This window comes from Bos indicus, chromosome 3 (genome assembly GCF_029378745.1).
Source record: "Bos indicus isolate NIAB-ARS_2022 breed Sahiwal x Tharparkar chromosome 3, NIAB-ARS_B.indTharparkar_mat_pri_1.0, whole genome shotgun sequence".
Classification (NCBI taxonomy): Eukaryota; Metazoa; Chordata; class Mammalia; order Artiodactyla; family Bovidae; genus Bos; species Bos indicus.
This window is the reverse complement of record NC_091762.1, coordinates 93,836,887-93,863,132: the sequence shown is the minus strand read 5'-3', so window position 1 is coordinate 93,863,132 and position 26,246 is coordinate 93,836,887. Positions and strand designations below refer to the sequence as shown.

Genomic DNA, 26,246 nt, shown 5'->3' with positions numbered 1-26,246 from the left:
AGAATTGCATAAGGTGAATGTTTACTGAGATGTGAGTCATGAAAAAGGGGGAAATAGATGAACACTTTGTACAGGTCCTCTGAGGAGGGAAAAAGAGTTTTGATGGGTAAGAAATTTTGGATCAGATAGTTTCTCTTACTAGCATAAGTAGTAGTTTTCACCCGGGATAAACATTTCTTTTGAGAGTTCATCAGGAAGAGCTGGGGAAGAAGCCAGATGATTTTGAGATGAATTGCAAAGCACTATCCCTTTGTATAAACATTTGCAAATTATTTGTCTATAATTTGTGGAGGTACCCTTTCAAAAGAATAGAATATTTAAATATAGATAGTAAAGAATCAGTTATTTGTAAATGTAGAGGGGTGGTTAAATTAAATATTTTGTTAACTCTATATAAAGATTTTTTTTCTTTTTTCCGATCTCCAGTTCTCCCTTGTATGAACACTTTGCTTAGCTCTCAAAAGCATCTTAATGCATGTTCAATGTCATAGTCTCCTTTTCTAAGGGCATTTTAAAAAAAGTTTCAGTGCTCTTGGTTATGTAATATCAGTTATTTTCTTTCCATAGGCCTTGTAACCTTTGGCAAGTCATTTCATCTTGATGTGCCTCCAATTTTAAATCTCTAAGGTGAAAAGGTTGTATTAAATCCTCTCTCTCTGACCTTTTACACCTGTTAAAAACTGTAGTAAGATTATAGCATGTTAAAGGTAAATATTTTAGTAAAGTAGGTACATTCTATTACCTGTAGTGGCAGACTGCTTTAATAGGTTTTAATTTCGGGTGAACCTGAGCTCTTACCTCCATTAATATACTATACAACTTTTCATAGTGGAAACCCTTCTTTCAATTATGTTAATATTTCCATAGTATGTTAGTATTTTAAAGGCATTTTCATACACATCCCATTTATTCCTCAGTGCCATTTTGTGAGGTAGTCAAGATAGAGGTTTAGCAGACAAGAAAACTGAGAAGTTAATTTTTTTACCTAAGGTCACACAGCTACTAAATAGCAGAGCTGGGACTGACTGCAAGCCCAGTGCTCTTTCCATTATTAACCCAGCTTCTCTGTTTACCATATTATATTTCAAAACTAATGCTAGTAGTTAAGAGGAAAATAATGCTAAAGTATCTCTTTGAGTTAGTGATTGCTATGATCTGCTCGTCTGCTAAGTGACTGCTGATCTGAATTTTTGTATTGTTTCATGGAATAGCTTTATTACATGAGCTAAGATGGAAGAGAAGGGGATTTATTTACCTTTGCAAGCCTTGATCTTTTGTAGATAGAAATCTAGCTTCTTGCCCTTTAACACAGAGCCCTTTGCCACACTGGCCAAGCCTTGAAGTGATACATGCAAGAAGGTTGCCTTTAGTTCATTTCAGCTCAGTCGCTCAGTCGTGTCTGACTCTTTGCGACCCAATGAACCGCAGCACCCCAGGCCTCCCTGTCCATCATCAACTCCTGGAGTTTACCCAAACTCATGTCCATTGAATCGGTGATGCCATCCAACCATCCCATCCCCTGTCGTCCCCTTCCCCTCCTGTCCTCAACCTTTCCCAGCATCAGGGTCTTTTCAAATGAGTTAGCTCTTCGCATCAGGTGGCCAAAGTATTGGAGTTTCAGCTTCAACATCAGTCCTTCTGATGACTATTCAGGACTGATTTCCTTTAGGATGGACTGGTTGGATCTCCTTGCAGTCCAAGGGACTCTCAAGAGTCTTCTCCAACACCACAGTTCAAAAGCATCCATTCTTCGGTGCTCAGCTTTGTTTATAGTCCAACTCTCACATCCATACATGACCACAGGAAAAACCATTGCCTTGACTAGACGGACCTTTGTTGACAAAGTAATGTCTCTGCTTTTTAATATGCTGTCTAGGTTGGTCATACCTGCAACTTTATTTGGTGTCTAGGGATCTCTGAAGAGTAGTTGGTCGTTTTTGCTTGTTTTTTTTCTGGCCATACTGCACGGCGTGTGACCAGGGATCGAACCCATGTCCCTTGCAGTGGAAGCATGGAGTCCTAACCACTGGACTGCCAGGGAATTCCCTAATTGGTATTTTTTAAAAAAGAAAATAACTCCCCTCAGTCCATGCCAAATAATTGAAAATATCTGTACCCTTGAGTATAATATACCTGTACCTTTACTACTACCGCAAGGAGGGGAAAACTCCATAAACTAAAAAGAGATATCCCATGGAGTACTACTAAAACAAGGAGTCAAAGATTGTTTCAGTATCTTGAAGTGTCTTATATCCATGAAGTCCAATGACACTGTCTGCTTTTCAATCCCATTGTTTTAATTTTATTGCTAGACTTGGGACTTAATATTTCTCTCTGAACATATGGTCTCTTTCTCTAGGGGCAAATAAATACTTTAAACACACCTAACAATAAATTTGTGTTGACTGTTCATTTACTCATTCAATAAACATTTAGTGCCTATCTGTTAGACATTCTTGTTGGCTCTGGGAATATAGTAGTGAACAAAAATAGTGTTCGTTTTATGGAGTTTACATTGTATAGTAATAGCTAACAATTATTGAGCATTTATGGCTCCCTTGGTGGCTCAGATGGTAAAGAATCTGCCTGCAGTGTGGGAGACCCAGGTTCAATCCCTGGGTCGAGAAGATCCCCTGGAGAAGGAAATGGCAGCCCACCAGTATTCTTGCCTGGAGCATTTCATGGACATAGGATCCTGGCAGGCTACATGGGATCACATAGAATTGGACACGACTGATTGACTAACACACACACACACTGAGCATTTAATATATGCCAGAACTTGATGCTTTTGAACTGTAGTGTTGGAGAAGACTCTTGAAAAGTTCCTTGGACTGCAAGGAGATCCATCCAGTCCATCCTAAAGGAGATCAGTCCTGGGTGTTCATTGGAGGGACTGATGTTGAAGCTGAAACTCCAATACTTCGGCCACCTCATGCGGAGAGCTGACTCATTTGAAAAGACCCTGATGCTGGGAGGGATTGAGGGCAGGAGGAGAAGGGGACGACAGGATGAGATGGCTGGATGGCATCACCGACACAATGGTCATGGCTTTGGGTGGACTCTGGGAGTTGGTGATGGACAGGGAGGCCTGGCGTGCTGTGGTTCATGGGGTCGCAGAGAATCTGACACAACTGAGCAACTGAACTGAACTGAGTCACTGTTCTAAGTGTCTTACACCTAAAATTTATTTATGGCAACAATCCTGTGATGTAGGTACTGTTATTGTGTGCTTTTATAGATAAGGAAACTGAGGTACAGGGAGATTAAGTACTCATGCCTAAAGTTACATCATTTTGTAAGTGGTAGAGCTGGCATTTTAATCCAGGCAGGCTGACTTCCAAACCCACACTTTTCACCACAGTATTTGTTACATAGTCCCTCAGAGAGACGTCAGTAAAACATTTATTTCTAATACTGAAATTGTCAAGTTTGTGATCTTTGTAGTCACCTGGTTATTGGTCCAATCTTTAGGAAAAAATAATCCGGGGATGCGGAAAAAAACAGTGTCAGAGCCTTTGCCTTCTATTGGAGGATCTATTAGTCCTAGGAACTTTTCAGGTAGGAGGTAAGATCTTGAATCTGATTCATGAATCATAACCAAGACAACTGCATAAAGCCAGGACCCTAACACCTAACATCACGCCATTGGTGAAAACGTAGACTAAAAAATATCTGCCTCATGGTGTAGGGAAACAAAGGAGCTTACTTGTCTTGACATGGTCTCTGGATGGGAATAGTCTCTCTCGAGAATTTACAGTCATGAACTTTCTGCCTTATGTGCATGAAACTTGAACTTATATAACTTATGCAAGATCATGGTATTAAGTAGGAAGGGAACATTTACTGAGTAATTACTCTGCCAGACATTGTGCTGGGGGCTTTAAAAACAGTTTCTCACTTCATCCTGACAATAGCACCATGAGATAAGTACTAATATTATCCCCATTCTGCAAAGGATAGGACAGAGGATCAGAAAAGCTAAATAATTTGCAGTAACACCACTGAATTCAAATCAAGGTCGAGTATTCTTCCTGTTAAGCACAGGGTCTCTGGAAACATCATTTCATTTTTGTGCCTCAGCTTCCTTAACTGTGAAATGAAATTTCTAATATTTTTCCTTTTACTTCATAAGGTTATTATAGATATCAAATGATAATAAAGGATATGAATTTTTTTTTTTACTGTTAGATACTGTTCCTGGTATCATCCATAAAGTATATTTTTCCTTTTAATTAATTAATCAAAAGAGAGACCTCATTATTTAATAGTTTTGAAACCCACAAGGTCTGTCTTGAGGAATTAAGGCAGTCTTACTATTTTTTTGTATCAGATGTTTCCTGAAGTAGTTTCTTGAGAAATATATTAATTCTGAGATGTCATCTAGTAACTTACTAATTCATTCAACAAATAAGTTATCTGATGCATTTTTTGGAACTTTAGGCCCTAAGTATAAAGGATGCCTGATCGATGAGGACTTCATTTTTTATCACTCCAGCAACAGTGGAAGCCCCAGTCTCCTCCAGCAGTAGACTACAGTTGCAATATGTAGTCAATCCCCAGTGTCCCCCACCTCCCCACTTGCTAGAAATGCTCAGAAAGCTTTCTGACCACTGCTCAGAAAGCTGAAATGCTTCTTTGCCCTGACCCTGGTGACATAGTAACAGAGTGAAGCTTTTACGTATAGAAAACAAACCAACCAACAAATTATGTAACTAAGTCATGGGAAAGTGACTGAGTATGCCTCTAGCTGAATATTGCATAGATGACTAAATATGTCAAGAATGGAGAATATAAGGAAGAAAATTTTAAAAAATTAGGAAGATTAAAAGAAAGCCATGAGAAGATTAGGAAGAGCTAATGAGTATCAGCATGTGATTTCCTCAAAGACTCCTTAGGAAGAAGTCTGTTCTTCTGTATGATACTTAGAAGTGTTGCAAATCTCCTACTACATATGTGCAAATGTAGCTTATTGTAATTCCCGTAATTTGGAAAGGAGATTTGTACTCAGTGCTTCAGCATTGTTGTATTGAGATGATGGTATTTTTTTTTATTGTTACTAGTTTTGTATCTTAATTGTAAATTATCATTGACTTAATCTAGTGTGTGGTTATATATATATTTGTACTAAAAGAACTTTTGACATAAAAGTTTCCAGATTTAGACTTTGACAGTGTTTTGTAACTTGAATAGGAAACATCCATTTTTCTTGGTGAAGCAAATGTCGGTAAAATTCCCTTGTAGTGATATTGTTAATATGGTTTTGCGTTGGAACTTGGGAACCAGGAGGGATGGATAGGCTATGAGGTTTTTTTGCCCCACTTATGTGGATCTTAGACAAAAAGCATTTGAGAACTACTAACTTTCCTTGAATTTGTAGTCTTGAGAGGGAGACGGCCATCTAAACAAGTAAAAATTATACAGTGGATAATTGTAATAGAACTGTATAGAGAATGTCATGTGATTGTATCAGTTGTATTTTGGGATATGAGGAACAGCTTCATGGAGCAGTGGACATGTGTCCTGGCTCTTGTAGTGTTGGTAGGAATTTGATAGATGAGAGGAAGAGAAGGGTATTCTCAGGAGAGAGGACAGCATGTATTGAGAAAGGTAGGCATGACTGACTACCACTGGTGACATTTCTTCTCTGAACCTCAGCTTCTTCAACAAAGATAATCTCTTTCTCCTTACTTTATAGAATCATAATAATGATTGTTTTCAAAAGACTTAGTATTTATTTAAAATTATTTTTGATTGCACTGGGTCTTCGTTGTTGCACACAGGCTTTGTCTAGTCTTGGTGAGCAGGGGTCACTCTCTGGTTGCATCATGCGGGCTTTTCTTTGCAGTGGCTTCTCTTGTTGCAGAGCACGGGCTCTAGGTGCTCAGGGGCTCAGTAATTGCGGCTCATGGGCTCTAGAGCGCAAGCTTGGTAGTTGTGGCACATGGATTTAGTTGCCCTGCAGCATGTGGGATCGTCCCAGAATAGGGATTGACTGGTGTCCTGTGCGTTGCAAGGTAGATTGTTAACCACTGGACTACTGAAAAGACGTTATAAATCGAAGAGTTAGACAGCTGTTTAATGATGAAGGTGTGGACCTACATCTTGGCTCTTGTAGCATGAGCTGTTAGTGTCATTATTACTTTTTTTTCCTTTTCCTCATTTGAAAGCCTTCTGTGTCTCCAGGGAGGCCTGGCGTGCTGCGGCTCATGGGGTCGCAAAGAGTCAGACATGACTGAGCGACTGAACTGTGTCTCCCTGAGGTATCATCTCAAGACCTCTCTTAACCTCCTTTCAGTCCAGTTGTTCTTTATTTTTGTTGTTCTTTTCTTTTGTTGTTCCTTCAAGATTCTACTTTGTGGCATCTAAAGACAGGAGCAGAAGAGAAGATACATGTTTGTCTAACTAGCTTTAATAGCAGGAAAAATTCTTTAATTGTTTATGTATAACTAAACTATGATCCATGTTGTTTAGCCTCAGAGCAGTGTCATAATCTATGGAATATAATCCTTCAGCCAAAAAGTCATTTAGTAATAACTCAAAAGAGTCTTTATTTGCAAAATGTTTGGACAGCTGAAATAGAACAGAGTTCACAGATATATTTCTTAAAATTTCTTTTTTATTTCCTATTTACTTCCCTTTATATACATCATAACCGTCCCCCTGCCTTTCCCCTGAAACCCTTCTCAAGATGCCCTTTTCAACCCAGTCCATCACTGTTAGATGGTAAAACCTCAGAAATGTAAGACTGCATAGGGAAAGGGTGTAGGAGCAGTGGTGAGAAGTTACATTATGACCAATTTAGGAAAAATAAAAATGTGTGTGTGTACATGTATATGGGTTTCCCTGGTAGCTCAGCTGGTAAAGAATCTGCCTGCAATGCAGGAGGCCCCGGTTTGATTCCAGGGTCCAGAAGATCCCCTGGAGAAGGGATAGGTTACCTACTCCAGTATTCGTGGGCTTCCCTGGTGGCTCAGTTGGTAAAGAAACCACCTGCAATTCAGGAGACCTGGATTTGATCTGGGTTGGGAAGATCCCCTGGAGGAGGCCATGGCAACCTGCTCTAGTATTCTTGCCTGGAGAATCCGCTATGGACAGAGGAGCCTGGTGGGCTGCAGTCCATGAGGTCTCAAAGAGTCGAACATGACTGAGCGACTAAGCACAGCACAGCATGTATATTTTTATTCATAATTAATATAATTTTAATTATATGTATAATTAAATGTAAAAGGTCTATTATAAAGTCTAATATAAAAGGTCTGTTCTTACTAGTTTGAATACATATATTGAAAAGTATGACTATATTGATAAAATATACACTGATTTTTGGTTATTTTGAAATATTTGAAAAGCACAAATGTGAACACAGTTCTTTTTTTCAACATTTTCACAAGTTTTTGCTTTTTTTCTCTTATTTTTAATAACGGATACTTTTAGGGACTTCCCTCATGGTCCAGTGACTAAGACTCTGTGCTCCCAGAGCAGGGGACCAGGTTTGATCCCTGGTCAGGGAACTAGATCCCACATGCTGCAACTAAAACCCAGTCCAGTCAAATAAATAAATAAAAATGAATCTTATTTTTTAAAAAATAATAATTTGATACATTTAGAAGACCATAGAAAACATTTATGTAAGCCATGAAACATAGTAAACAAACGTCTAAAAACCAGCATCCAACGTAAGAAATAGAGGATAACCACTGCCAGTTTTTCCTCTGTGTGCCCCATTCTTCTATGCTACTTCCACCCACCCCCACCGTCCTTTTTAATTTTAAATCTTTCCCTTGCTCTTCTCTATAGGTTTACTATAACATATTGTTTAGTTTAGAAGTAGCTATATAATCTTCTGAAATTTGCTCAGTCATGTCCGACTCTTTGTGACCCATGGACATTACAGTCCATGGAATTCTCCAGGTCAGAATACTGGAGTGGCTAGCCGTTCCCTTCTCCAGGGGATCTTCGCAACCCAGGGATCAAACCCAGGTCTCCTGCATTGCAGGCTGATTCTTTACCAGCCGAGCCACAAGGGAATCCTAATCCTATGCCTGTATAGATGTTTAGTTGAACTCTTGCTGCATATACAGTTTTTGTTTAGCTTAGATTAACTTTATTCTTAGCATTTTACTGTCTTTAACCAACAAGGATCTACTGCGTAGCACATGAAACTCTGTGTTATGTGCCAGCCTGGATGGGAAGGGGGTTGGGGGAAGAATGGATACATGTATATGTATGTCCCTTAGCTCTTTAATTGGCTATATCCAAATAGAAAGTAAAAAGTTTGAAGTTTGAAAAAAAAAAACAAAAACAGAAAAACTTAGCCCAAGCAAACTCAAAGGTATTTGATTATAGCTCAAGAAAACTTGAATTCTGAACAAAAATTATTACTCTACTACTGGAGAAATTCATTTAAGAATTCACATAACACATATCTAAGTAAACTTTTTTTCCAGAAATGAAGTGTAGAGACAAAAAATAAAAATAGTTTTGACATTGTATCCTTCTCACACATATACATAACTGAAATTGAATAACTTTTCTTTGTTTCATCATTTCAGAATAAAATGTGAAAAAGATACTTTAAAGACTGGGTTCTAAAAAAGAGTTATTCATAAACATATTATTATGAAATTATCTATATAGTTGATATACCATAATTTGCTTGCCATTTCCCCCCTATTTTAGAATTTGTATATGTATTTTAGCAGGGAGGTTAGAAAAACTGTGAATAAGTCTCTTTGTGTAAATTCCTTTGTTAATATCTCTGGTTATCCCTCCCCCCCTTTTTTTAAAAATTTTTTCTTTTTTGTTCCTGGTAAATTCTTAGATGAGGTCCTGGATCCAGGGACTGGGTGTTTTTGAGATTGCAATTAAGTCTTTTATATCCAGAGAAATTGTGACAATTTATACTTTGAGCAGCAGTATTTGAGAGGACCAATCTGGATATACTTGATTTGAATGATTCACAATGTCAGGATTTTATCCAGTTCCAGAAAACACCATGTTAACAAAAAAAATTAGAGAGCTGTGCTGTTCTTTCAGACTGGTGTTATTTTTCCTGTTTTCCATAGGGTGTTTTTTCAGCCAGTGTTGAGGGACCACGTCATTCTGCCTGCTGTACATGTGATAGTTAATTACAGGGCTTAGTTATCCTGTCTGATCACTCCTCTGAGAATTTATCTCTTCTGTGACTCAGCTGTCACCAGTAGGGGGTGATATTTAAATCTGTATATTCAGCTCAGTTCTTTCACAGAAGCATTTTTAGTTCCTTTTCTGTACTTGCCTAAGCAGACAGACTTTTCACAGCCATAACAAATTCCCTTGAAGAAATAAGTCTTTGCCTTGTCTTCTTTTCAGTCTTGTTAGTGAGATCATGGGAGTATTAATTCCTATTTCATTTTTTATTTTCTAACTTTTTGAGGACAATTTCAGACTTACAGAAAGTTGCAGAAATAACATGAATTCTCGTATAGACATTCACCCAAATCCTCTAAATGTTAGCATTTTATCTTGTGTGCTTATCTGTGCTATTTCTACGCACACACAGACACACACACACATTTGGTTAATGACTACTTTAAATCTTGGAGTTTGTTTTATTTTAAAACCTCAGCTTCTCTGTCTTCCACCCTTTTCCCTCCTTCATCTGACAGCACTCTATGGAATAGGAAAAATTAGAACTAAATATGTTGTTGGAGAAGCAAATGGCAACCCACTCCAGTGTTCTTGCCTGGAGAATCCCAGGGACAGAGGAGCCTGGTGGGTTGCTGTCTATGGGGTCGCACAGAGTCGGACACGACTGAAGCGACTTAGCAGCAGCAGCAGCAGCAGATCCTTGTTTACCTTTTTAGTTATTACCAAAGCTGTGGGCCTGTGGAGTTGATTTCCACTCTTAGTTATTGATGATGCTAAAATTTGTAACTTTTTTTTTTTTTTCAAATAAATGGTCAATTTTTATAAATCATCAAAAAAAAAAAAAAAGAATTAAATATGTTGGTTCAAGGCCTAATTCTGCTACATTTTTAACTCTATGAACTTGGATGCATTGTTCTTTCTGATCTCCAGTATCCTCATATACAAAGTAGCGTCTATTACACCAGCTCCACAAGTCTGCTGTGAGGGCCAAATATATGTCAAAAGGATTCTGTAGGAATGCTGGTCAATCCAGAGAACACTCAGGTATCTAGGAGAGTGCCAGGCATTATGCTGCTGCTGCTGCTAAGTCGCTTCAGTCGTGTCCGACTCTGCGACCCCAAAGATGACAGCCCACCAGGCTCTGCTGTCCCTGGGATTCTCCAGGCAAGAACACTGGAGTGGGTTGCAATTTCCTTCTCCAATGCATGAAAATGAAAAGTGAAAGTGAAGTCGCTCAGTTGTGTCCGACTCTGTGCGACCCCATGGACTGCAGCCCACCAGGCTCCTCTGTTCATGGGATTTTCCAGGCATTATGCTAGGTACTGGGAATTCAGAAATCAGCACCTGTTTGCTGTTTGGTCACTTACTGCATCTTGTCAATTCTTCAAATTGTTTTTCACTTTGGATTTTTTCCCCCCATTTTTTTTGCTTCTGCCGTAATCCACAGCATTATCACCACTTGTGTGAGTCACTGTAAAAACCAGCTGGTCCCCAAGTTGTTTTTTGGCATTTATGTCAGTGCCAAACTAATAATTGTTCTGAGGTATGGTACAGTATGGGCTTCCCAGGTGGCTCAGTGGTAAAGAAACCACCTGCCAATGCTGGGGCTGCAGGAGACTCAGGTTTGATCACTGAGTGGGGAAGATCCCTGGAGGAGGAAATGGCTACCCACTCCAGTATTCTTGTGGGATAATCCCATGAACAAAAGAGCCTGGTAGGCTACCATCCATGGGGTCTCAAAGAGTCGGACAGACTGTAGCAACTGAGCACGTGGTGTGCGTGGGTGCGTGTGTGGTGTCACTTCAGTGGTGTCAGACTCTTTGCCACCCTATGGATGGTAGATCACCAGGCTCCTCTGTCTGTTGGATTCTCCAGGCAAGAATACTAGAGAAGATTGTCATTTCCTTCTCCAGGGGATCTTCCTGACCCAGAGATTGAACCCATGTCTCTCACATATTATAGTGGAAAAGGTATAGACTTCATAATAAGAAGATCTAGGGTTACATTTTTGCCCCACTTCTTACAAATAGTGTGACTCTGGGCAAATCTCTTTACCACTATTCGAATTTGAACTCTTTCTCTTTTAACAGGTAAATATCAGGGAGTGTTCTAGGTGCTAAGGATATACAAAAAGGGTTAATATGTTCCTTGAACTTGAAGAGCATCATGATCTAGTAGGGTAGACAGATACTGTCATAAATAACTATGGAGTAACAGAAATTATAAAAGAAACTGGCTTTGGAGTCATATATAAAGAGCAGCTTGCTGCTGCTAAGTCACTTCAGTTGTGTCCGACTCTGTGTGACCCCATAGACGGCAGCCACCAGGATCCCCCGTCCCTGGGATTCTCCAGGCAAGAACACTGGAGTGGGTTGCCATTTCCTTCTCCAATGCATGAAAGTGAAAAGTGAAAGTGAAGTCGCTCAGTCTTGTCTGAAATTTAGTCTTTGAACTGTGTGGGTTACCTTATGATCCAAACGAAATCAGACTTGACCTCCTCTCCCTCCTGCTTTTTTTCTAGTAGGAGCTTTGTTTTTGCCTTGCCTGGAGTGTGCCTAATTGGTGAAGGGAAAAATCTCCCTGAGCAGGAATTTTCAAGAGATGAATTGTTTAGACACCAAATTTCAGCTTCTGCTTTATCCTTTCTTTGTTGTCCTGTGCTGCTGTTGTCTGTTTTAAAATAAAGGGAATTCCCTGGAAATCCTAGTGATTAGAAGGTGCTTTCACTTTTCACCATAGCCGAGGTTCAGTCCCTGGTTGGGGAACTCATGCCTTGATGCAGCCAAAAATAATAATAATAAAATTAAAATTACTGATCTCTCAATACTTCTGTGTTAGCTAAAAATCCTGGAATTTGGGGAATCACAGATGGCAGTATAGTTTTTGGAGGAGATCTCAGATCACCTGAGTACAGTTGTAGTTTTGTCACTGGCTTGATATATATAACCTCTCTGTTGTTTTTCTTTAAATGGAGATGATTTTCCTTGTTCCCATCACATAACTGCTTTCAGTATCAGGCGAGATAACATATTTAGAATTTGTATATAAAGCTGAAAGATAGTATATTATGCTGGATAAGGGCATAGGCTCTTGGAGCTACATTTCCTGGGTCTGAATCCTGACTCTGACCCTTGCAAGCTGTGTTTCCAGGCATACTGCCATTATTCTGAGTTCTTTTGATCCTATTTATCTCATTTGAATCCTCACAACAACTTTATGAAGTAGGCATTATTATTACCTGCATTACAAGATGAGAAAACTGAGGAGCAGAAAGTTTAGATAGCTTGTGTAATGTCACACAGTTAGCAAATGAAAAGTTGGGATTTGCACTCTAGTTCCAAAGCCCAGGTAATTAACTGTTAGGCACATGTACTTCCCAATAGAAGAGCAGCTGACTAGAACAGTCTTTTTATGCTTGCTAATAGGAATTATAGAGATCAGGTGAAGTTTTCTCTGAAAAGGAAAAATTTGTGGGGGTGAAAAAATGTTTTTGTTTGTGAACATATTTTATCAATTGGAAAAAAATTTTTAGAATGATTAATTCAGTATTCTAAATGTTCATATATTACTTCCTTAGGTTTGTTCTGTTAAAATGACTTCTAAAAATTATGTGCTCAAAAAAAAAAAAAAAATTATGTGCTCAGAGAGTTCATGTCTTGTCTCTGACAGTTACCCAACTTTCATTCATTTTCTTTTGTAAAATAAATAGATTATTTTGAAACTTACCAACTGAGGTCAAAGGGTAGCTTGTTTCATCTGGGTGATGAATTATAGACACTTAGAAAGATGGTACAGTGAAGAGTAGAAAAAGCAGGAAGAATTCATACTTACAACACAGGAAGTAAGACAGAAAATGCAAAATTCTATGAGGCAGAAGTTGAATTTGAAGAATTACTTCCTCTAAACTTTTCTTATGTGTTCTAGCTACCTCTGGCTGCAGAGAAGACAGAGGTATATGACCTTTGCTACAGATGGTCCTATGCCCAGGTAAAAATAAAAGGTTTATTAACATGGAAGAAAAGAAGAACAAATTTCATGGTTGGTAGCTCACAGCCTCTGTTACATTGGGCCAACCATTTAACTTTTGTGAAGTCTGTTTTCTCATCTTATAAATAATATCTTTGTTGTCCACTTTACTCAGTTATTACAATATCAAATGTGTCCATGTGAAAGCACTTTGTAAACTGTAAAATATATAATTTTAAATAACTTTTAATTCTAGAAATCACATGGTATATAGAAAATTAGATTTATTCATATAAGATCGGTTTAGTTCAGTTCAGTTGCTCAGTCATGTCCGACTCTTTGTGACCCCATGGACTGCAGCATGCCAGGCCTCCCTGTCTATCACCAACTCCCAGAGTTTACTCAAACTCATGTCCATTGAGTCAGTGATGCCATCCAACCATCTTATCCTCTGTCATCCCCTTCTCACCCCGCCTTCAATCTTTCCCAGCATCAGGGTCTTTTCCAATGAGTCAGTTCTTCGCATCAGGTGGCCAAAGTATTGGAATTTTATCTTCAACATCAGTCCTTCCAATGAATATTCAGGACTGATTTCCTTTAGAATGGACTGGTTGGATCTCCTTGCAGTCTAAGGGACGCTCAAGAGTCTTCTCCAACACCACAGTTCAAAAGCATCAATTCTTCAGCGCTCAGCTTTCTTTATAGTCCAACTCTCACATCCATACATGACCACTGGAAAAACCATAGCTTTGACTAGATGGACCTTTGTTGCAAAGTAATGTCTCTGCTTTTTAATATGCTGTCTAGGTTGGTCATAACTTTCCTTCCAATGAGCAAGTGTCTTTTAATTTCATGGCTGCAGTCACCATCTGCACTGATTTTGGAGCCCCCAAAAATAAAGTCTGTCATTGTTTCTGTTGTTTCCCCATCTATTTCCCATGAAGTGATGGGACCGGATGCCATAATCTTAGTTTTCTGAATGTTGAATTTTAAGCCAGCTTTTTCACTCTCCTCTTTCACTTCCATCAAGAGGCTCTTTAGTCCTTCTTCACTTTCTGCCATAAGGGTGGTGTCATCTGCATATCTGAGGTTATTGATATTTCTCCCGGCAATCTTGATTCTAGCTTGTGCTTCATCCAGCCCAGCGTTTCTCATGATGTACTTAGCATATAAGTTAAATAAGCAGGGTGATAATATACAGCCTTGACATACTCCTTTTCCTATTTGGAACCAGTCCACTGTTCCATGTCCAGTTCTAACTGTTGCTTCCTGACCTGCATACAGATTTCTCAAGAGGCAGGTCATACCATATAAAATAACCGATAGCAATTTACCCAGAGTTAACGACTGTTAATATTTTGATGTATTTATTTCAGTTTTATATTTATAGTTTTGTAAACTAATTTTTGTGATAACTTTATTGATATATAATTCACATACGATTCAGTTCACCCATTTGAAGTGTACCCAATTCAGTGGTTTTTAAGTTACTAATAGTGGTGCAAATACATAATCAATTTCAGAATATTTTCAAATATTTCAGTATTTCAGTTTCAAAAACAAGCTATGTACCCATTAGCATTTTCTTCTCATTTTCCTACAACTCTTCCTCTCCATTAGCTCTAGGCATCCACTAATCTTTCTGTCTGTATAGATTTGCCTATTTTGGACATTCCACATAAATGGAATTCTGCTTTATATGGTCTTTTGTGACCGGCTTCTTTCATTTAGTATAATGTTTTTGAGATCCATCTGTGATTCCATAATACAATGGAATAGTATTCCATTGTGTAAATATACCATATTTTGTTTATCCAGTCATAAATTGATGATATTAGGCCATTTCCACTTTTCATCTATTATGAATAAAGCTTTTATAAACATTTATGTTCAAGTTTTGTGTAACATACGTTTTCATTTCTCTTAAGTATATACTTAGTGGAATTGCAAGGTTATATGGCAATTGATAGATTTTTAAAGAAGTTTAATTTATTCTTGGCTGTGCTGGGTCTTTATTGCTGTGTGGGCTTTTCTCTCGTTGTGGAGAGCACAGTTGCGGAGCCTGGGCTTCTCATTATGGTGGCTTCTCCTGTTGCAGGCTCTACAGGGCACGGGCTTCAGTAGCTGTGATATGTGCATCTCCTGGGCTCTAGAGGGCAGGCTGCATAGTTGTGGTGCATGGGCTTAGTTGCTCTGCAGCAAGTGGGATCTTCCCAGATCAGGGATTGAACCCATGTCTCCTGCACTGGCAGGAGTCTTCACCACTGAGCCACCAGGGAAGCTCCTGCTAGATTGTTTTCCAAAGTGGCCGTACCACTTTACATTTCCACTTGCAGGGTACAAGAGTTCCAGTTTCTTCATATCTTCACCAACACTTGTTTTTATCTGTCTTTTGGTTATAGCCTTAATAGTAAGTGTGAGATATTACTTCATTGTAATTTTGGTTTGCATTTTTCTGGTAACTAATGATGTTGCATGTCTTTCATGTGACTCTTGGTCATTTGTATTTCTTTGGAGAAATGTCCATTTAGACCTTTGCCTGTCTTTGAGTTGTCTTTTTATAATTGAGTTGTAAGAATTATTTGTATAATCTAGATACAAATCCCTTAACAGATACATGATTTGCAAATATTTTCTCCCATTTTTTGGGGTTTTCTTTTCACTTTCTTGATGATGACCTTTGATGCAAAAGTTTTTTTGTTTTTATGAAGTCTAGTTTATCTGCTTTTTTCTTTGGTTGTTTGTGCTTTTGATGTCATATCTAAGAAGTCATTCACCAATTCAAAGTCAGGAAGGATTATACCAATGTTTTCTTCTAAGAACCTAACAGTTTTAACTTTTACCTTTGGGCCTTTGATCTATTTTGAGTTAATTTTTATATGTGCTTTGAGGAAGGACCCCATGTTCATCCTTTTGCATGTAGACGTCCAGTTATCCCAGCACTGTTTGTTGAAAAGCCTGTTTTTTTTTCCCATTGAATTGTCTTGACAGCCTTGTTTAAGTCAACTGACCATAAATATGAGAGTTTATTTCTGATATTTCAGTTCTATCTCATTGATTTATGTGTCTATTTTTATGCCAGTACCATACTGCTTTGTTTACTGTAGCTTTATAGTAAGCTTTAAAACTGACAAGTGTGTCTTCCAACTTTGTTGTTCTTTTCAGAGATTGTTTCAGTTATTCTAGGTCCATTGTATTTCCATATGACTTTTAGGTCAGTTTGTTAATTTCAGCAAAAAAAGAATCTGGAATTTTGGTAGGGATTGTACTGAATCTGTAGATCAATTTAAAAATATTATCTTCTGATCCATGAATATGAATGGATGACTTTTATCAGGTTGAGGATGTTCTATAAACTATGTATTTTAAAAAACTTACCTTGTATTATGAATATTTTTATATTTGAGTAATATATCTTTGAACTATAATTTTTAATGGCTGCATATTATTCAGCCATTAAAATGTCACATGTGTAGTATCAATTTAATATGGTTAAGAGTTATGTTCCTCAGTCATATTTTTTTTAAGATATGTTTATTTATTTATTTGGCTGCATCAGGTCTTCATTGTGGCAGGGATTGAACCTGGGTCGCCTGCATTGGGAGCTTGGAGTCTTATCCACTGGACCACCAGAGAAGTCCCCCTAAGTCAGTTTTTAATTTGAAGTTACACTTTGTCAGTTACTATGTGTAGAATACTTAGATGTTACTTTTCTGAGCCAGTTTTCAGTTAGGCAAAAATGAAAATAATGCTTCACTACTTAGTAAAGTAGGGGTGAGGAATGACTGAAATAATGGATCAGATCAGATCAGACGCTCAGTCGTGTCTGACTCTTTGCAACCCCATGAATTGCAGCATGCCAGGCCTCCCTGTCCCTCAGCAACTCCCGGAGTTCACTCAGACTCACATCCATCGAGTCAGTGATGCCATCCAGCCATCTCATCCCTTGTCGTCCCCTTCCCCTCCTGCCCCCAATCCCTCCCAGCATCAGAGTCTTTTCCAATGAGTCAACTCTTTGAATGAGGTGGCCAAAGTACTGGAGTTTCAGCTTTAGGATCATTCCCTCCAAAGAACTCCCAGGGCTGATCTCCTTCAGAATGGACAGGTTGGATCTCCTTGCAGTCCAAAGGACTCTCAAGAGTCTTTTCCAACACCACAGTTCAAAAGCATCAATTATTCAGCGCTCAGCGTTAAACTCTCAGCAGAGTCATACAGAAAGCACCTAATGGATGGTAGCTGCTATAATTATATTTTAGTTATATTACTGTTTTAGGGACCTTAAAGAGTGTTTATTTCTGTAATCAAAACCCTTATACTTAAATCTTTGTGCTTATTTGATTAGTTCTGTATTCCTAAGATTGGAATAAACTGGGTTAACCTTTTTCTTTTTTGAGTGTAACACATATAGCACATTCTTTCCTCCAAATGAACTGATCATATTTGAACTGTTAGGTTGGGATGGGAATTTTGTGGGAGGTCAAGTTGGAAAGTAAATTGAGGCTAGATTTTGGAAGGACTCGGGCATCATCAGTCTAACAATATAAGATTTTTTTCTTTTGTGTTCAGGCCCATGCATCCCACTGATGTTTTGAGCAGTAGAGTGTTCTGGGATGGTAATTTAGGAAGATTAATCCGCTGTGCCATCTTCCCTAACCATCCTTGACTGATTAGGATACCTTGCTGTATGTTTACATGACTACCCAATATATCCTATACTATAGTATATAATAGACTTTTAGTAAAAATGTGTTTGAATGTTTCTCTTCTCCTGCTTCTTGAGAACATGGATCATATGGTGTATTCCCACTGCCTAACATGGTATCTTGCACATGGTAGACACTTGAGTAAAAGTACTTGTTGAGCAAGTAAATGAATCTTTTGTTCTCTACTTTTCTGGAAACTAACTTGTTGGCTTTGGTTTTCCCTTTGTTTCTTCCTGGGATCCAAGGAGGAGGCATCTCCTTATTCCTTACTTGATATCTGCTTGAATTTCCTGACTACTCACCTTGAGAAGTTCTGCTCAGCAAGACAAGATGGAACATTGTGTCTGCAGGAACCTGGAGTATTCCCACAGGAGGTGGCTGATCGGCTACTTCAGACCATGGCTTTTCATGGTAATAAATAAACAGAGGAAACAAAAATTATGCCCTTTAAATTAGCATTGGATTTTGAAGTGCTGCTGTGGCCATTTAATTATTTTCATAGAAATAACAGAAAAGCCTAATTGAGGAAAAGGAATTCATTTATTTTTGCCTACCTTGCTGCTTATGGCATAATTTAAGTAAGCATTTTCTTTTCTAACCTGGCAAGCCCTTTTTTTTGTTTCTTCTATTTTGTTGTTATGAGAAGCTGTTCGCATGGCAAAAATAACTTCTCTCCCAAAATAGCAGTTTGGAAGTCTGCTGGTCTAAAATACCTTACAGGGTTATTTGGCAGCAAGAAAATCAATAAATGTTATAATGGAAAAGCTAGTTTATGCTTTTGATCTTTGAAACAGGAAATCATAGCTAATATATTACTTCTGTCTTCAAAAACAAATTCTGAAAATAAATTGTGAAAGATTTATCTGTGAAATTCTGATTATGCACAATATATTGAGAATTTTGTTACCTACGTGTAAGTTCTAAGTTGAAAGAGATTCCATCCCTTTATATATTTAGGGTGTGTAAACTCTTACAAGTAAGAAATACAATTTTTTCCACAACTATAAAATAGAATAAATATGGCAATAGTGATAATTATCATTTATGAATTGCCTCTTCCATGTAATATTAATGCCAGGCATTTTATACTTTTCTTGAATTTTCTCAAAAACTTATAAGGTAGCTACTTTTGTCCTATTCATATACAGATAAGGAAACTGAGGTTCAGAAAAGTAACTTGTTAAGAGTTACACTGCTAGTAAATGATAGAGTCCTGGTTCAAATGCAGATCTGTTTTATTCTAAATCAGTTTTCTTTTCACTGCCACACAACCTTCCTACTCCTACATTAGAGGTGTTGTTGCTCCCCTGGATAGCCGATAATGGTACATACACTTTTGCTGTGACTTTAAATATATATACCCACACATATATTCAAATATGTTTATAGTTGTTATATTTTATTAAATATAGGGACTATAAGGGACTTCCCAGGTGGCTCAGTGGTAAAGAATCCACCTGCCGGTGCAGGAGATGCAGGAAACTCGGTTCAGTCCCTGGGTTGGGAAGATCCTCTGGAGGAAGAAATGGCACCCACTCCAGTATTCTTGCCTGTAAAATTCCATGGACTGGGAAGCCTGGTGGGCTACAGTCCATGCCAGTTGCAAAAGAGCCAGACACGACTGAGCAAGTGAACACACATACACAAATACATAAATTTATTATATATACTTAAAGTCACAGCAAAAGTATATCCCATTATCTGATATGTGTGTGTGTGTGTGTTTGTGTGTGTGTCTATAGACAGAGCACACACAAATGCAGATAGTGCATTCGAAGGAAGGGTGGGAGGAAGAAGATGTCTGCATTCCTTGGTTTTCACTAAAGTTGCTCAAGTCTGTAGTCTCTTTGGATTCTTCCAACTGCTGAAGGAATGAGGGTAAATTTCAATAGGTATTATCCACATTTAAGTTAAAGATCCCTTACAAATGAGATTTAAAAGGTTGTGGTAGTGCTAGCATTTCTTTCTGGTCTCAGTTTAATGATTACACTTAGCAAGTTCAGTTTAAATATTTGTACATATAACTAGTCTTGTAAATCAAAAGAATAAATGTTAACTGAAGTTTTAACTTTTCCATATTCCTTTGGAAATATAACTATTGTTAAATAATAATAGCAGCTAACATTTGTTGAATGCTTATTATATACCAGGCACTGGTGAATGCTTTGTATGAATAAAATAATGAAAGTAGTTTTTAAGTACATATAACTTAATAATTGTCTTCCAGAGTATGTCTTTGAGAAGCTATATGCTTGATCAGAATGTGTTTTCTATCAGTTTTCTTCAAATTGAGTTCAAATGAGGAAAGTGAGGATTAAGAGAAACAGTGTGCTGCCCCATTTGTGTTTCCCCCATGTGATTACCTGTCTTATTCATCACATGCACAGATTATTTGATCTCTTTGTAAAAATCATATCCACCTTCAAACAGTCAAGAGTGGATACTGCTAATAGTACTGCAAAAGAAAAATCTCTGGACTGCTAGGGAATTCCTTATGAATGCTTTCAAAATTGCTAGTATAAGTCTTCTAATAGTGCAAAGATTTTAGAAAATATTTCATTTAAAAAAATTTACTTATTTACTCAATTCAAGGGATTAATGATATTGGTAGCAGTCCTTATTAAAATAAGCCTGATACTAAAGAGTTTTACTTACTTGATTCTATAATTCTCTTGTTATACTCTTTGCTCACTGTATCTGTTGTCTCAATGCTAAAAGTTTTCCAGGAAATGTGTGCATAAGATCTAGAAATCAGAATAAGAATTTTACCATCTAAAAACATAATGCCGTTTCAGTTCAGTTCAGTCGCTCAGTCGTGTCTGACTCTGCGACCCCATGAATCACAGCACGCCAGGTCTCCCTGTCCATCACCAACTCCTGGAGTTCACTCAGACTCAACGTCCATCAAGTCAGTAACGCCATCGAGCCATCTCATCCTCTGTTGTCCCCTTCTCCTCCTGCCCCCAGTCCCTCCCAGCATCAGAGTCTTTTCCAATGAGTCAACTCTTCGCATGAGGTGGCCAAAGTACTGGAGTTTCAGCTTCAGCATCATTCCCTCCAAAGAAATCCCAGGGCTGATCTCCTTCAGAATGGACTGGTTGGATCTCCTTGCAGTCCAAGGGACTCTCAAGAGTCTTCTCCAACACCACAGTTCAAAAGCATCAATTTTTCGGCACTCAGCCTTCTTCACAGTCCAACTGTCACATCCATACATGACCACAGGAAAAACCATAGCCTTGACTAGACGGACCTTTGTTGGCAAAGTAATGTCTCTGCTTTTCAATATGCTATCTAGGTTGAACTTAACTTTCCTTCCAAGGAGTCAGCGTCTTTTAATTTCATGGCTACAGTCACCATCTGCAGTGATTTTTGAGCCCCCAAAAATAAAGTCTGACACTGTTTCCACTGTTTCCCCATCTATTTCCCATGAAGTGATGGGACTGGATGCCATGATCTTCATTTTCTGAATGTTGAGCTTTAAGCCAACTTTTTCACTCTCCTCTTTCACTTTCATCAAGAGGCTTTTGAGGTCCTCTTCACTTTCTGCCATAAGGGTGGTGTCATCTGCATATCTGAGGTGATTGATATTTCTCCCAGCAATCTTGATTCCAGCTTGTGTTTCTTCCAGTCCAGCGTTTCTCATGATGTACTCTGCATAGAAATTAAATAAGCAGGGTGACAATATACAGCCTTGACGTACTCCTTTTCCTATTTGGAACCAGTCTGTTGTTCCATGTCCAGTTCTAACTGTCGCTTCCTGACCTGCATACAGATTTCTCAAGAGGCAGGTCTGGTGGTCTGATATTCCCATCTCTTGAAGAATTTTCCACAGTTTATTGTGATCCACACAGTCAAAGGCTTTGGCATAGTCAATAAAGCAGAAATAGATGTTTTTCTGGAACTCTCTTGCTTTTTCCATGATCCAGCCGATGTTGGCAATTTGATCTCTGGTTCCTCTGCATTTTCTAAAACCAGCTTGAACATCAGGGAGTTCACGGTTCATGTATTGCTGAAGCCTGGCTTGGAGAATTTTGAGCATTACTTTACTAGTGTGTGAGATGAGTGCAATTGTGCAGTAGTTTGAGCATTCTTTGGCAGTGCCTTTCTTTGGGATTGAAATGAAAACTGACCTTTTCCAGTCCTGTGGCCACTGCTGAGTTTTCCAAATTAGCTGGCATATTGAGTGCAGCACTTTCACAACATCATCTTTCAGGATTTGAAATAGCTCAACTGGAATTCCATCACCTCCACTAGCTTTGTTCGTAGTGATGCTTTCTAAGGCCCACTTGACTTCACATTCCAGGATGTCTGGCTCTAGGTCAGTGATCACACCATCGTGATTATCTGGGACATGAAGATCTTCTATGTATTCTTGCCACCTCTTCTTGATATCTTCTGCTTCTGTTAGGTCCATACCATTTCTGTCCTTTATTGAACCCATCTTTGCATGAAATGTCCCCTTGGTATCTCTAATTTTCTTGAAGAGATCTCTAGTCTTTCCCATTCTGTTGTTTTCCTCTATTTCTTTGCATTGATTGCTGAAGAAGGTTTTCTTATCTCTTCTTGCTATTCTTTGGAACTCTGCATTCAGATGCTGATATCTTTCCTTTTCTCCTTTGCTTTTCGCTTCTCTTCTTTTCACAGCTATTTGTAAGGCCTCCCCAGACAGCCATTTTGCTTTTTTGCATTTCTTGTCCATGGGGATGGTCTTGATCCCTGTCTCCTGTACAGTGTCATGAACCTCCGTCCATAGTTCATCAGGCACTCTATCTATCAGATCGAGGCCCTTAAATCTATTTCTCACTTCCAGTGTATAATCATAAGGGATTTGATTTAGGTCATACCTGAATGGTCTTATTAATATAATATCTAACTATTAACTATTAAGAATGTAATGTCGAATATGAATATTGTAGTGGTATAGTCATCCATGGACAGGTCTTATGTGAACATAAGTTTTCATTTCTTTGGGATACATGCCCAGGAGTGCTACTGTTGGGTCCTATTGTAGTTGCATGTTTAGCCACACTGTTTACAGAATGGCTATGCCATTTTACACTCTTAACAATGTAAGACTGACTCAGTTTCTCTGCATACTTGCCAGCATTTGGTGTTATTACTGTTTTTTTATTTGAGCCATTTTAATAGGTGTGTAATGATTTCTTCAAATACTTTTTCAACCCTGCCCTATTCCTCCACTCTTTCTGGACAAATTAGCTGTGTTCAAATATGTTTTAAGTCTGTTTTTTTTACCTGTTCTTTAGATCTGGGTAATTTCTATTTTTTTTTTTCACTCTTTTAGTTCACTAATTCTTTCCTTTGTTCCTTTTATTCTGTTGTTGAACGCAGCCATTATTGTATTTTTCAATTCTAAAATTTTCCTTTGGTTCTTCTTTATAACTTCTGCTTCTTTTCTGAGGTTTTCTGTTTTCCATTTGTTTCAAGCTTGTTTGTATTTGCACACTTAAGCATTTTTATGATGGCTCCTTTAAGACCTTCATCAAATAATTTTAACATTTCTCATTTTTTTAGTGTTGACATCTATAGTCTTCTTTTCACGTTGAGATCTTACTGGTCCTTTGTATGATGAGTGAGTTTTTATTGGAATCTGGACATTTTGGATATTGTGTTATGTGGGACTGCTGTTTTTGTTTGTGTCTCTGCCACCACTCTAGCAGTGGAAGGTGAAGGCACTGCCTTGTTATTGCCAGACTGGGGTAAATGTTCTTATTCCCCACTTGACTTCTGTTGACACCTGAGACTTAGTGCTTCTCATTACTCATTACTGCTCTGCAGGGGATTGGCGTGCTGCTTCCCCACTAGTTCGCTACTGGTACCCTCCCTAGCTGAGAGCCGTGTGAGTACTTCATTTCTCTTCTTCATTTGGCCTCCACTGACAGCATGTTGTAGGGAGGTGACCTCATTACTTACTGTTGGGCAGTGATGAAGTCTCAGCTCTCCACTAGGCTTCCTTTGATACCACCCCAGCTCAGAAAGGGAGAAGCACCTCATTACTGCCAGATGGACATGGAAGTCCTGCCTCCATACTCGGCCTTCTCCTAACACTTCTCTGTGGGGAGACTGTGGCAACTAGTTATAGCAGGAGTGAAAGTCTAGGTTCCCTGCTTGGCATCTGCTGGTGTGGATGAGGGTGAGGTTTTGTTCATGTCTCTGACACCCTCATCCACATCAGGAAATGTGGTGAGATAAAGTAATCACTTAATTTCAGTCAAACACCAGAGACCTAATGAGGAACCAGAACACCAGTCTCCCGCATAGCCATAATGAGGAGCACTAAGTCTCCGGTGTCAACAGAAGTCAAGTGAGGGACAAAAACATTTACCCTTGCTAGGCTGCCCTTTTCCTGGTACTTTGGCTAGAGTGAGCAGATTTTGTGGCCCTGGCAGGGGAGGGGCTGTTTTTGTGTGTGCTTGTTGGTATTTCCCAATTGCCAGCTTAAGTCTGGAATATATGGTACAGGGGAAAAAACCAGGAACTCCACCATATTGTTCTTTGTGTCCCAAGATCTCTAGCTAGCCTGCTTTCTTCTCTTGACCTTTCAGTGATCTAGCCTTATTCCTTGTCTCTTCCCACTTCCATACGTAAATCTTCAGAAATCGACCATGTTCTCACTCATATCTAGGTTTTCCCCTGTATTCTTCTTAAATTCCCCTCACCTTCCTTCTCCATCTTTGCATTTTTCCTTCATCTTTGAAAGACCTTCTCAAGGATCACCTCTTCCATGGAGCCTTTTTCAGGTCTCCAGGGATGGTAAATTACTTCCTTTTCTTTGCTTTCATGATCCTTTTGTACTTGGATCTGGTATACCTTTGGCTAGAACTGGGCATGTAGCCCCATCTAAATCCAAGGGTAGGTTGGAAAACACAACTGTGCATGTGTCCAGTAATGGGAGGAGAACCAGATATTAGTGAATATCAGTAATGCCTAACACAGTCCTGATTCTGCCACGTGCTATTTCTGTGCTGTTGGAAGACCACTTTTTTGAACCCCAGTTTACTCAGCTATAAATTGTAGATAATCACATTCTTACCTTACTGAATTGTTGTGTCTATTAAATGAAATACTGTTACATGGTAGTGCTTTGAAAGTGTAAAGTATACTGGAAGTTTTAGCTATCCTTTAACCATTTTTTGAAGTTAAAGTACTGCTTATTTTTTCCTAGGTCTCCTGAATGATGCAACTGTAGGTATTTTTAGGGGCAACCAGATGCGCTTAAAACGAGCTTGCATTCGCAAAGCCAAGATCTCTGCTGTTGCTTTCCGGAAAGCCTTCTGCCACCACAAGTTAGTGGAACTTGATGCCACAGGTGTGAATGCTGACATCACGATTACAGACATCATCAGTGGGCTTGGCAGTAATAAATGGATCCAGCAAAATCTCCAGTGCCTCGTGCTGAACTCATTAACTCTGTCCCTCGAAGATCCTTATGAGCGGTGCTTTAGCCGACTTTCTGGCCTTCGAGCATTAAGCATCACCAATGTTCTCTTTTACAATGAAGACCTGGCTGAAGTTGCCTCATTGCCAAGATTAGAGAGCCTGGATATTTCTAACACCTCGATCACAGACATCACGGCTCTGCTGGCTTGCAAAGACCGACTCAAGTCTCTAACCATGCATCACTTGAAATGTTTAAAAATGACAACTACCCAGATACTGGATGTTGTTCGAGAACTAAGACATCTGAATCATCTTGATATTTCGGATGATAAACAGTTTACATCAGACATAGCTCTTCGATTACTAGAACAAAAGGACATCCTGCCCAACCTCGTCTCCCTGGATGTTTCTGGGAGGAAGCATGTGACAGACAAAGCTGTTGAAGCTTTTATTCAGCAACGGCCCAGCATGCAGTTTGTAGGTTTGCTGGCCACTGATGCTGGCTATTCTGAATTCCTCACAGGCGAAGGACATTTGAAGGTCAGATTTTAAAAATATATTCCTTTGTCAGGCTGACCATTGTTTAGTTTACATAAGACTCCATTAAGGTGAATGTCTAATAATATATAGATCATATTCATGAAACATGACATAGAGTGAAAAGGCCTTGCTTTTGAGTCTGAATTAATATTCCAGATTATTTGCTTTATGGCCCAGAGCAAACTATGATGTAACTTTTCAATTTACATTTATTTATAAAATAGATATGACTCTTACCTGCAAAATTATTCTGAAGATTAATAATTATATATGTAAAGTGCAAGTCATGTTGTAGGCCCTGGATAAATGATAGTTCTCATGAAGAGAATGTTTAGATATTTTGAACCACTTAAACATATAATATCTAAAGGATCACGTCAAAGAAACTAGAGATGCTCCTTTGTAGCAAAGAGTAATGGGAGGTAAGTTGTCCAAGAAGATCTCTATTGTAAAAATGGTAAAATCCTTCTCTTCTTAGGTTTCTCATGCGTAATGGCTTAAATTCCA

At 38.6% G+C, this 26,246-nt stretch overlaps 1 protein-coding gene across 4 annotated transcripts in view; it reads left to right on the top strand.

The window, feature by feature from the left end:
* The window catches only part of ZYG11B (zyg-11 family member B, cell cycle regulator), a 74,704-nt gene that overhangs the window by 7,654 nt on the left and 40,804 nt on the right, over window positions 1-26,246 (top strand). For 2 of the 4 annotated variants that reach the window (XM_019957464.2, XM_019957463.2), the window contains exons 2-3: window positions 18,047-18,212; window positions 24,985-25,739. In XM_019957464.2, coding sequence (XP_019813023.2) covers window positions 18,047-18,212; window positions 24,985-25,739 — 921 coding nt within the window. Of the gene's footprint in view, window positions 1-16,726; window positions 16,746-18,046; window positions 18,213-24,984; window positions 25,740-26,246 lie in introns of those variants that run through there. The other 2 variants (XM_070786532.1, XM_019957465.2) reach the window with 2 other exon arrangements.